Genomic DNA, 12,562 nt, shown 5'->3' on the forward strand with positions numbered 1-12,562 from the left:
AACAGACATTATCATATCTGAGCTTGTATGTGTCAGTGAGTGTGTTTACATGCGCTTAATAATCTGATAACTGCAGAAAATCAGATTGCGTCACTAACTGGTTTGGTGCGTTTACACTTAATATTCTGATGACTGCAGAAAATTGCGTCTGTATCATTATATGATTGCGTCACTGAGTAGTTTAGTGTGTTTTCATGCTCTTGGGTAATCAGATAATAGGGAAACTCTGGGTCTCCGTGAGTCAGGCAGTAACTGTATTTCTGATTTACAACCTGCCAAGTTAACACGCAATAATTTGTGACTTAAACGTACTGTACAGCTTCAAACTTCATGCTGCTGTAATTCAAAACATTGCGCCACTTTACCTGAAAATATGAACATACATCATCTAAAAGTAAAAAAATATTTAAATCTTTCATTTCGTCGAGTATGTAGTCAGTTTCAGCGTTGCTCCAAAAGTGTTTTGCTGTGTCTCGCGGCGACGCTGCTCGCTTATTTCCGGTACCGCCGTTTGTTTTCGCACGTTCTCAGACGGGAAAACGAAAGAAATCAGAGTAAGAGTTTAAATGCACTGAGAAATCTGATTACTGAGATAAAATCCATTAATAGTGCGTCTGTGCTGCAGTAACAGACTCTACTCTTTTAGGAAGGCTTTAGATGCTGGAACATAGCTATGAGGATTTGATTGAGCATTAGTGAGGTCAGGCACTGATGTTGGATGGTCAGTTCTGGATCACTCCAACTCATCCCAAAGGTGTTGGATGGAGCTCCATCACTCCAGAGAACGCAGTTCCACTGTTTCCAGTGTCAGGCCCACGCTTGACATTGGAAATGGAGACCTTAGGATCATAGACGACGTTTTATTGGGCGATGCTTTTTTTTTTCTGGAGCTGTGTGAATGCCTGGATAAGCAATGGGGTCCTAGGTTGTCTGGCTGCTGAAGTCTGTGTTCTAGTGCGGTTCTGCGCTCTTCCTCACAGTAACTGAGATCTTCCTCGTCTCCTCTTCTGTAGAGTCTCTGTTCTAGTGCGGTTCTGCGCTCTTCCTCACAGTAACTGAGATCTTCCTCGTCTCCTCTTCTGTAGAGTCTCTGTTCTAGTGCGGTTCTGCGCTCTTCCTCACAGTAACTGAGATCTTCCTCGTCTCCTCTTCTGTCTTCAGTGTGAGAAATGAGGAACAGTCACTCTTCACTCCAAACTCTTGGGAAACTGGGCGAGTTTTCAGATTTACAGATCTGCTGCAGCTCATTGTGAAGTTTTTCAGAGATATTCCGAGCATAATTAAGCTACGAAGGACCAACTGGGTGAACCAGTCTGCTACAGCGCCACCCTGAGGCAGAGCAGTGCTGCAGCTCTAGTTAGTTTAGAACACCAGAGACAGAAGCTGATTGTGGGAGAAGCAGATAAACAGTCAGCTTCACTGAGTCTGGATTTGAGTGTCTGTTTTTCCCAGCATAACCTAATAAAAATATATTCAGGGACCCCCAGAATTTTGATTTTGAGACATTCAGGGGGTCCAAGAGGTTAATTAGAGGATCCCAGACCTCCCAGGACCTCCCTGTATTTTGCATTTAGAGTGTATATGACAGTGAGTTTGGATTGCATTGATATTAATACATTAGAACCAGCCTTTCACAACAGATTGACAGCTGACTGTGCAGCGTATGGCAGCCTGTTAGGATGAAAAGTGAAGCCAAAATCATGCTGTAATTCTGTATGAATCTTTTCTGACTCGTGGCTCTTTGAAACCACTGGACACAACTGAACCACGTGGAAAGCAGATTCTACACCCACATTCTGTTCTGTAAGAAGAAGATATGTCACTTTTTCACATCAAAACAAACAAAAAGGCCCAAAGTCATGACCCTCTCCTCCGATCGGAGCCAATCAGGCCTCTACACTGTCAGAAATAAAGGTACTGTGCTGGTACGTTTTCCATTTGTCAACGTACAAACAGTGTAAATGTTCCCTCAAAGCTCCAACAGTGGTTTAAGGTCTGATTGTGAACCTTAAATAAGTTTTTCCAGGTGAAAAGTTCGTATTTGTACCTTTTCATAACCGAATGTTTTAAACAGAACAGTAAAATAAAAGCCTGGAGGCGAGACGGGGTGTGTGGAGTCAGTACAGCTTAGAACATATCATTTCAGTGGATTATGGTTCAGTTATGTTCCCTGACTGAAGGTACTGAGATGGAGCCTTGAGGGTTCCACCTCAGTGACAGTTTAGTACCTTTATTTCTGAGTGTACTGTATACTCTGTGAATAAAGTAATGAAATGAAGGCTAGTTTATTTACACAGCGCCTTTCATACTGCGGTCATTTTCAGTGCTTTAGAATGAGACATTACAAACATCATTCATGTTAAAATTCTATGAACTGAATTCAGAGCGTTAGATGAGGGTAAACGCTGATCTCTGCAGCGCTTCAGCCTGGAAGGTCCCCAATTTGACATGCCTGATCTGTTGAGCTGCTTTGTAGTACAGATGGTGTCCTGCAGGTGGCACTGTTGACCGCATTTTTAACCACACTCCGCCAAAGTAGACGGCTGTAAGCGGGGAGACGTTGGTAGTTATTCACATTTTTGCTCTTTAAAATCAGAGCCTCATAGTGGTCACTACATATCTAAAATTGTGTATATATGTATACATATATGTGTGTATGTATATAATGTCAAAGTACATAAATTGTGCACTAAAATTAGCATATTTAGGCCTGTTCTCTATAGAGAGATGTTAACTTTACATGTAGAAAATCAACAGAACATTTCATTTAAACTTGTTTTATGGTAAACGTTTCTGTGCGACTGTATGCTATTTCAAACTAGCCGTTCAGTTTGACCGCTAGAGCTGGTTGAATGGAGTTACGCGTCAACAGAGGACAATCAGGATGGTGAGAAAAGTGAAGGACTTTCATAACGAGTGTCAGATTTTCTGTTATGTCTCTAGAGCATTGAACAGATTACAGAGCACAAAGCATTGAAATCTCCTCTCATGCTACATACTTTAGCATTTTCAAGTGTGAAAAGCTAATAAAGGATCCAGCTGTCAGTCATCTGTGCTTCTATGTAATCGAATCTAATGTATTTCAGCTGTTTCTCTGCTCTGTAACACACGTGAAGCTGGTGAGATGATCTCTTCAGCGACTGGACGCTCTAATAAAGTCTCATAAAATGCCACCAAGCACTGAAAGTAAACCTGTAAACGTGTAACAGGAACTATATTCATTTGTGTTGTGCAATAATTTAGTTTGCTAATCAAATTTTCCTCAGTTTTCACCTCATACCCCAAAAATCATAGTCAGTTAGTGAAGACGTTTGAAATTTTGCTTCTTTCAGTTCAGCATTGAAGCTAATGTTGCTAACAGATAATGGAAGCTTATTAGAATGCCAGTTAGCGTGGTGCTAGCAGTTCCCTCAGACCCTGTGGAGATTCAGTGTCTCTAATAGTCTTGATTCTGTGGTTTCTGACACTGTGTGACTCACTGTTACCTATAAACAGGCTGAAGTACATTAGCATAGCTAACCTTCTGGCTCTGTTTCGTGGTCCATTGAAAACTAGGCTGAAGGGTGTTGCTAATCAAATGCCGGGGGGGCTTTGAAGAAGACAAAACCCTCAAATGACTGTTAACGAGACCCGTTTGGCATCATCACCGGCCGAGAAAACAAACCCGTGCACAAGCCGATCACTCCTGGCTCTGAATGGAGGCCGCTGAGCTGAAGTTAAGCCGAGGCCTAGTGCGGAGATTCGGTGTCACAGCTGGACGGCGGCCAAAGGGACACCCTTACCTTCTCGGTTTTTCAGCCTGACGGGTGAAAGAGAGGCGCCATGGCAACAGGACACTTTAGAAGTGCATTTTCAAACCTTTTTGTATTTTTTTGTCCTTTTTTTTAAGCGGAAGCGCTCACATCGCCTCAAGCGGCGTCTCATTATCTGCAGGGCCTCATTGTGTGACGCTGCTTTTAGCCTTTGACGTGGTTTAAATGTGTTTATCCTCCTTTTCTAGAGTTTAACCCACCAGTGTCCACATATGAAATACATTTCTTGGCTAAAAAGTGAGGAATTGAACCAGTTTTTCAAGAATGTCTGCGTACCTCAGTGTGTGAGATGTTATCAGAGAGATTCAGAGAGGTTTGGTGTGAAAGGGTTCAGGTGTCTTTACAGTGGTGGTGATAGGAACCAGGGGTCGCCATGACTACAACACAAATATAGACATTTTATTTACTATCCAGAACCACCAGTGAACCTACACGAGTCTTCTGAGTTTATATGGAATGTTGATGATGGAAAATAGTGGAAAATCTGAAATAATAAGTTTTCTTTGGGGACTATTTGGCCTCACAGCGCCCTGCATGTATCCCTCCACCATGAATGGAGTTTAAGTTCTCTAAACTATCATAAAACAGTGTCTCAGTCATCAGGCAGTGAATTCATAACCATTTCATGTAGGAACTTTCTGTGAGGGAGCTTTTAGAGGTGGACGTCTGGTTCCTATCACCACCACTGTGAACAGTTCTGACTCGGTAAGTTTATCTAGAACGGAGCGTTTCACACCAAACCACTCTGAATGAAGATGTTTATATCTTAAGTAATTATTTAAGAGGACATTTTGAGAAATTGGAGAAATTCATTTACCTTTGTTTGACAAATTAGCTAATAAAAGAGTAGACATGCAACGGAACAAGCATGTCAAAATAACAGCAATCTGATGGACACAGTCTGAAGTTTGAAGCAGGCAAATTTGTGATTACTTGTTAATAAAGATAATGACTGATAAAAAACATACTATAATTATTTATTCGATGTATTTCTCAGCACATAGATCGTGTAGATATCTGCCTTAAGATTTGATCACCACTTTTAGAATTTGATGAAATCTGAATATTTAAGCTTTTTAATGTCCCACTGATTATTAGCTTATTGCAAGCACATTAGAATAATTTTATCCATTCGTCTGAAGCGAAATAAGTTTTATATTAATGAAAACATTCTGAAAATGGCATCAAAATAACACATAATTAAAGCTTACTGGAAATACATTTTCTTTATTTGTTTATACAGTATTGCGTTCATACATAAAATACAAAAAAATGGAAAAAATATTTACAAATATACAAAACTTAAGATTATATTACATTATTTTGACTATAAACAAAAAAAAAAACCTTTGTTCAGACTTATTTTTGTTTTGTTTTTTTTTTTTTGGTTTCATACAAAAATATGAGTGTCTTATTCCATATATCAAAATTATTGCACCTAACAGCCACAGTGCAGATAGGATTGCCATCACCAAGGAGAAGCTGAGCGTTATCCCCTGATTTAAAAAACAAAATAAAAATACAGGTTCCCAAGAAACTTCCCAGACTCTGTTTCCATCTGGTGTCTTCTTTGGCACCTTTAGGTAATAAAATAAAAATAAAAAGTACAAATAAACACCTGGATATACGGAGCACCATCCTGTAACACGCTGTAGAACTTCGGTACCTGAAATGGAGAGCGATTCCAGAAAAAAAACAAAAAACGGATTCGAACAGTGTTTTTTTTTCTTCTACTGTGGCGAACGGAAGGTGTGCTTAGTCAAAGGCCTCGTGTTTGTTCAGCTTACAGACGATCCCATATATATAGATATCCCTGATATTGATAGATTTCCAGTCTGATTGTGTTTCTTGGCTCCTCTTTTTTTTTCCGAGCGCTTTTCCAGTAACTCTCCCAGATCAGTCGGACGCAGACGCTCTCTCTGCGTCGTCATTTAATAACAAGGACAAGGACGACAGATAATAAATGACTTTAAAAAAGACTTAAAAATACGTTTTTGGCCCCTGGGGGCCGCCGTCTGCCGTTAATGACACGGCCTGTTGTGGAGCTTTTGTTTTTTTTCATTGACTTTTCCGTCCGAAGGCAACGTGTGGTTTCGGAATATAAACGGTCCGTTCTGGTTTGCGGTCCGTTCTGGCCACAGGCTATAGGTGGCGCTTCATGTGCAGGGCGAGGTGGTCTGAGCGGGAGAAGGCCCGGTCACACTTCTGGCACTGGAAGGGACGGTGGCCCGTGTGTTTCCTGTAGTGGCGCGTGAGCTCGTCAGAGCGGGCGAACTTCCAGGCACAGCCTTCCCAGTCACAGTGATACGGCTTCTCGCCTAGAACACACACACGGAACCGTCAGCGCTTTAGCCTACGCTCTCAAAAAGAAAGGTTCCTTGAGGGTTCTAAAGACAGTGTTTCTATATAGAGCTATGAACACTCAAAGAACCTGTTGCTTAGATGGTGAAATGGTTCTTCAGACTGATTCTATATAGCACTGAAAAGGGTTTTGCTATTGCATACACTCTTAAAAAGAAGGTTCTCTGAGGGTTCTTCAGTAAAGACAGTATACAGAGCAGTATAGAGACAGATATATAGAGCTGTGAACGCTCAGAGAAGCATTTGCATGATAAAATGGTGAAATGGATCTTCAGATTGATGGAGAATTAATGTGCTGTATATGGTTCTATGTGGAACCTTTTTGAAAAGGGCTCTGTTATATACAATGTCAAGCTTGTAACAATAGCAGAACCCTTTTTGGTGCTATATAGAACCATATACAACACATTCTCCATCAATCTGAAGAACCATTTCAGATGGTTCTTTGAGTGTCCACTGTGCTATATAGAACCACTGTCTTTACTATAGAACCACCTTTTAAAAAGTGTACACAAGAAGGTTCTTCATAGGTTCTTCTATAAACCCAATTCTTTTTGCATGATTAAATGGTGAAAAGGTTCTTCAGATTGATGGAGAATGTGCTGTATATGGTTCTGTGTAGAGCCTTTTTGAAAACGGTTCGATATAGCACCAAAAAGGGTTCTGCTATGGCTACAATGTCAAGCTCGTAACAATAGCAGAACCCTTTTTGTTGCTGTATAGAACCCTATACAACACATTCTCCATCAATCTGAAGAACCATTTCAGATGCTTATTTGAGTGTCCACAGTGCTATATAGAACCACTGTATTTACTATAGAACCCTTGAAGGACCATCTTGTTAAGAGTGTATAGAGCCATGAACACTCAAAGAACCACGCTTAATGGTGAAATGGTTCTTCAGATTGATGGAGAATGTGTTGTATATGGTTCTTTATAGCACCGAAAAGGGCTCTGCTATTGCATACACTCTTAAAAAGATGGTTCTTCAAGGGTTCTTTAGTAAAGACAGTGTTTCTATATAGAGCTCTGAACACTCAAAGAACCATCTGCATGAGTAAACGGTTCTTTGCATGGTGAAATGGTTCTTCAGACTGATAGAGAATGTGTTGTATATGGTTCTGTATAGCACCTCTGCTATTGCATCCACTCCTTAAAAAGATGGTTCTTCAAGGGTTCTTTAGTAAAGAAAAAGGTTCTATGTACAACCATTAAAAAACCCAAAGACCCAGATTAACAGAGGATGTGCTGTAGATGGTTCTATATAGAAACCCTTTTTGAAAAGGGTTCTATACAGCACCCAAAAAGGTTCTTCTATTGTTACAATGTCAAGCTTGTTACAATAGCAGAACCTTTTTGGTGCTATACAGAACCATCTACAGCACGTTCTCCACTAATCTGAAGAATCCTTTCATGATGCAAAGAACCCATTTCCTTTACTAAAGAACCCTTAAAGAATCATCATTTTGAAAAGTGTACAAGCTTGATATCATAACAACAGAAGAACCCTTGTTGGTGCTATATAGAACCATATATAACACGTTCTTTGAGGACCATTTTTGCCTCACAGTGTTTTTGTTTGATGCTGAAAACCTGAATCTGCTACGTTCAACATTTCAAATCCGGTTCTGTGTGTTTTCGGGTCTAATGTGTTGCAGCTTTTCTGTAATTTCAGAATAAAATTACTTAAAACTAAGTAATGTTTTGGTTCTCTCCTGTAAAGTGACCGTTTTGGAGAGACCTGCTTTACTGTGGACAGCGACGATGTTCGTCCTGACGAAGGCTGTTTTCTCTGCTCATGTAGCTTCGACCAAATGCGGAGCTTTTAAATGTAAGCGGACTTTTTTATTGTCAAATTTGAGTGAATAAAGGCGATTAATCACGATTAACCGCACAAATGATGCGATTAATCGGGATTACTCATTTCAGTCGCCTGCGTTTTAAGACGTGTCATGTTTGTTTTAGCACATTTTGCTAAAATTCAAAGTAAAACAAAATTAAGAGGAGAATTACTGTTTTTATATCATATATTTAATATCTCACTCTCATATCGCCGTGGTGATCGCCCAGCGGTCAGCAAGTAAACGACCGTGTTTGTGTTGTTGGTGTCTGACGAGGATCATCAGCCTGTTTACACTGCAGCTATAACACCCCCCCGTCTCTCTCTCTCTCTCTCTCTCTGTCTCTCTCTTTCTGTACCTCTCTCTCTCCTTTTTTCCCGTCTCTTTTTTCATTTCTCTTTCTTTTCTTTTTATTTCACTCTTTTCTTTTTCTTTCTCTCTCTCTGTCTCTTTTTCTCTTTTCTCTCTCTCTCTCTGTCTCTTTTTCTTTCTCTTTTCTTTCTCTCTCTCTTTGTCTTTTTCTTTCTCTCTCTCTGTCTTTTCTTTCTCTTTCTTTCTTCTCTTTTTCTTTCTCTTTTCTTTCTCTCTTTTCTCTTTTTCTTTCTCTATCTCTTCTTTCTTTCTCTTTCTCTCAGTTGGTCACCTCAGGCTCAGTTCAGCAGTGCACTTTCAATAAAGATGGTTCTTCAAGGGTTCTTTAGTAAAGAAAATGGTTCTATATAGAACCATGAACTCTCAAAGATCTTTACATGATTAACTGGTTCTTTGTATCGTGACGGAGAATGTGCTGAACCTTTTTGAAAAGGGTTCTATATAGCACCAAAAAGGTTCTTGTATTGTTCCAAGCTTGACTCTTAAAAATTTTGGTTTTTCAAAGATTCTTGAAAATGGTTCTATATAGAACACATATGGTTCTATATGAACACTCTAAGAATACTTTGCATGATTAACTGGTTCTTTGTATCATGATGGGAGAATGATGGGAGTTCTGTACAGAACCATATACAGCACCTTCTTGTAAAGGGTTCTATATAGCACCAAAAAGGGTTCTTCTATTGTTGCAAGCTTGACATTGTCACAACAGAAGCTCCTTTTTGGGTGCTAGAACCCTTTTTGAAAAGGTTTTATACAGAACCATCTTCAGCACATTCTCCATTAATCTGAAGAACCCTTTACTGTTTAGTCATTACTAAAGAACCCTTAAAGAACCATCTTTTCAGAGTGTACAGAATTACCACATCATAACAGAATCATTTTCAACAAAACTGGTAATTTATTCTTAAAAATATTGATTCAAACGATTAAAAAAAATCAAACACAGTGTAAAAGGCCGCTGTGGCCGGCGGTGAGGTCACTGCACTGACCTGTGTGTGTCCTGTGATGCGCCTTCAGGTGTGAGCTCTTGGTGTACGTCTTTCCGCAGCCCGCATAGTCGCAGGTATGTGTGGCGATCCGCTTCCTCGGCCACGAGCGCCGGCCCCGCTTGGGTTTGGGCTCCTCCGGGAGGCACTCGGCCGGTGGCATCATCTCTGTGGACGAGAGGGAGAGGTGAGGGTCAGTGTGACCCGACACTGTGGCGGACCGTTCCAGATAAATCATGGTCTCTATTTAGCGTAGCCGGTTCTTAATGTGTAGCGTTCACACTGTGGAAAATAATCCGGTGTTAACTTTAATGGTCAGTAACCTGGCGGCCTTGAAATTTGGGTTCATTAAACTTCTAATAGTCAGTTAACAGAACAATAATCTGTTTTACGTGCTCTTAACATGTTTGAAGTTCAGTGAATTCAACATTTTAAGGCAACCAGGTCACTGTTGTGTTCATGTGTTATATGATGCACAATTACATAATAAATTCCATATATGATACATATCAGTGCTGTCGGAACAAAACCTCCAAAATGAGAATTTAACAGGAGAAAGAAAAATGTTTTACTTTTAATGTAAGTCAATGGAACCAGACGTCTTTCCAAGTCATTTTGGGTCGTTTCTTTTGGTCCATTCATCATGAAATTTACACACAATGTAAAGAGCAACAGGCTTTTTCACATTATAGTAAAAAGTGAAAAATGAGATACGAGGTTTTTGTTCAGATGTCAGTGATATATTAATCATATAGTCCGTTTTTTGAGTTACATACTAAACAGACATCACATCTGAACATTTTCCCCTCAAAAAACACAAAGTATGTGTTTCTTTTTTTGCAAAACAGTGTTAACTTGTCATCACATTCAATTTATAATATGTAAAATATAAAATATCTATATATAAAATAATTTGCTTATAAACAAAAGTATAGTACAGATTGAAGGTGTACAGCTTCTACACTTGTTTCAGAGAGTCAGAACTAAAGAAAAGGACATTTTTCTTGCCTTTACTGTGTAAACAGCTTTTTGAAACTCTATATACAATATCTTTTATTTCAAAAGGCATCTTTTTACATGATCACGTTTATCACCTTTAGGTCCAGCAAATACATTTAGTTTGAGGAAAAAAGCCACAAAGCCTGTTCTGACTGGTCTGAATGATGGAATTTTGTATGGTGTCTAACTGTATTAGTTTAATTGTATGTAATAGTTGTACTTATATTCACAGCTACATTTGGGTTTTCTGCCATTTTGTTGAACATAATGGTCCCAAAACACTGAAATTAATAATAAATGAATTGATAAAAACTCACTTTCTAGAGCTCTGAGAACATGTGTGAAATGCAAATTAGCATTTCAGATATGAATATTAATGAGTTAATATGAAATTACATGATTTTGCCGCAATCGTGAATTCTCAGGCTGAAAAGATGAGTAAGCATGTTCAGATCTGACCTACCTTGATACTGCATGGACGGTGCAGGGGGTTGCGCGTGGAACGCCGAGTACCCCTGGGTGGGGTGGAACCCCAGCGGGTGTCCCAGCGCCTGAGATGGGGCGTGGTGCTCGTCCGGGCTGGAGAGGGAAGAGGACGAGGAAGAGGGGGCGTGGCCAAAGCCGCAAGGGTCCATGGCCCGGCTGACGGCGCACTTGCTGGGGCATTCCTGCTTTATCCTGTGGCACGCAAACAGCACGGAAGGGTCCGAGGAAGAGGCGGCAGCTTTGCTCACTGTCGCCCCCTGGCTGTAGTCCATGTGCATGGTGGTTTTGACCACGAACTTGCCATGGAGGCTGGTGGGCGGCTGCAGGTAAGCCGGGTCCAGCTCGGGCCGCATCAGCTCAGCCACGAAGCCGCCGGACGGGGACACATCGCTCAGGTCCGGAATGGGGTACAGCGCCTCCCCTTGGTAGGCCGAGTAAGGTCCGGGGGAAGTGGGCGGAGCATGGCTGACCATGCCTGTGTCCTCGTCTGGCTGGTGCTGGGGAGCGTGGCTTTGCTGCTGCTGCTGCTGCTGCTGCTGTTGGAGAATGCTGTTGGACAGGATGAAGTCGTAGTCCAGCAGGTCCAGCTCCTCCGGCTCTTTTTTGGTCATGGTAAGCAGAGGGTTGTGGTCAGAGCCGCCGGACGGGAGGCACGGGTGCTTCAGATGGGACATCTCTTCCTTCCATCTCTTAGTCCAAAACGAGAGAGAGAGAAAGAGGAAGAAAGAGAGACAAAGAAAGAGATCACCAACCTGAGCAAGCTCACATTTTTAATGCTTTGAAAGTAGATACTGAATAATTCAGAGTAGATACTGAATAATTCATAGTAGATACCGAATAAATCATATTAGATACTGAATAATTCATAGTAGATACTGAATAATTCATAGTAGATACTGAATAATTCATAGTAGATACCGAATAAATCATATTAGATACTGAATAATTCATAGTAGATACTGAATAAATCATATTAGATACTGAATAATTCATAGTAGATACTGAATAATTCATAGTAGATACTGAATAATTCATATTAGATACTGAATAATTCATAGTGGATGCTGTATAATTCATAGTAGTTACTGAATAAGTTGTGGTAGATACTTAAAAATTTGTAGTACATACATACATCATCTAAACCGCTTATCCTTCTGGGTCGCGGTAAAATTTGTAGTAGATTCTATGAAATTAATAGTAGATAATGAGTTATTAATAGTTATTGTTCCTGAATAATTCATATTAGTTGCATAATTTGTAGGAGATACTGTATAATTTATAGTGGTTACTGAATATGTTACAGCAGGTACTGATCAATTTATAGTAGATACTGAAAATTCATACTGGTTTGTGAATAATTCATACTAGTAACTGAGTAACAGTAGTATAGTAATAATAATAAGTGTAGTTTTAAAGATGAAGAGCTTGTGTCTCTGTGTCCAGTCCAGATCTGTCCACAGGTCACCGGTCAGCCGGGCGTGCTGTTACGCCATCGAGGTGACATCGCTGCTCTGTGTTCGGTGACTCTGAGTTGCCTGAATGTGGCCTGTTAAGAGTGTGTGTGTGTATCAGTCTGTGTGTGTGTGTGTTTGTGTGTGTGTGTGTGTGTGTGTGTGTGTGTGTACTCACTGTGTGTGCGCCGCCGCTGCTGAAGGTGGATATGGAGGGCAGGAGCGCACCGCCCAGAGCCACTCTCTCTACA

General features: G+C 40.5%; 1 protein-coding gene across 1 annotated transcript in view; it reads right to left on the reverse strand.

The window, feature by feature from the left end:
* Positions 1-5,479: 5,479 nt before the first annotated feature.
* The window catches only part of klf4 (Kruppel-like factor 4), an 8,080-nt gene continuing 997 nt past the window's right edge, over positions 5,480-12,562 (reverse strand). The window contains exons 2-5 of the mRNA XM_036588585.1: positions 12,490-12,562; positions 10,838-11,549; positions 9,379-9,543; positions 5,480-6,130 (exon numbers count right to left, since the gene is read on the reverse strand). The exon at positions 12,490-12,562 is cut by the window's right edge and continues 15 nt beyond it. Coding sequence (XP_036444478.1) covers positions 5,955-6,130; positions 9,379-9,543; positions 10,838-11,549; positions 12,490-12,562 — 1,126 coding nt within the window. The 3' untranslated portion in view covers positions 5,480-5,954. The remainder of the gene's footprint in view (positions 6,131-9,378; positions 9,544-10,837; positions 11,550-12,489) is intronic.

This window comes from Colossoma macropomum, unplaced genomic scaffold, assembly GCF_904425465.1.
Source record: "Colossoma macropomum unplaced genomic scaffold, Colossoma_macropomum, whole genome shotgun sequence".
NCBI lineage: Eukaryota > Metazoa > Chordata > Actinopteri > Characiformes > Serrasalmidae > Colossoma > Colossoma macropomum.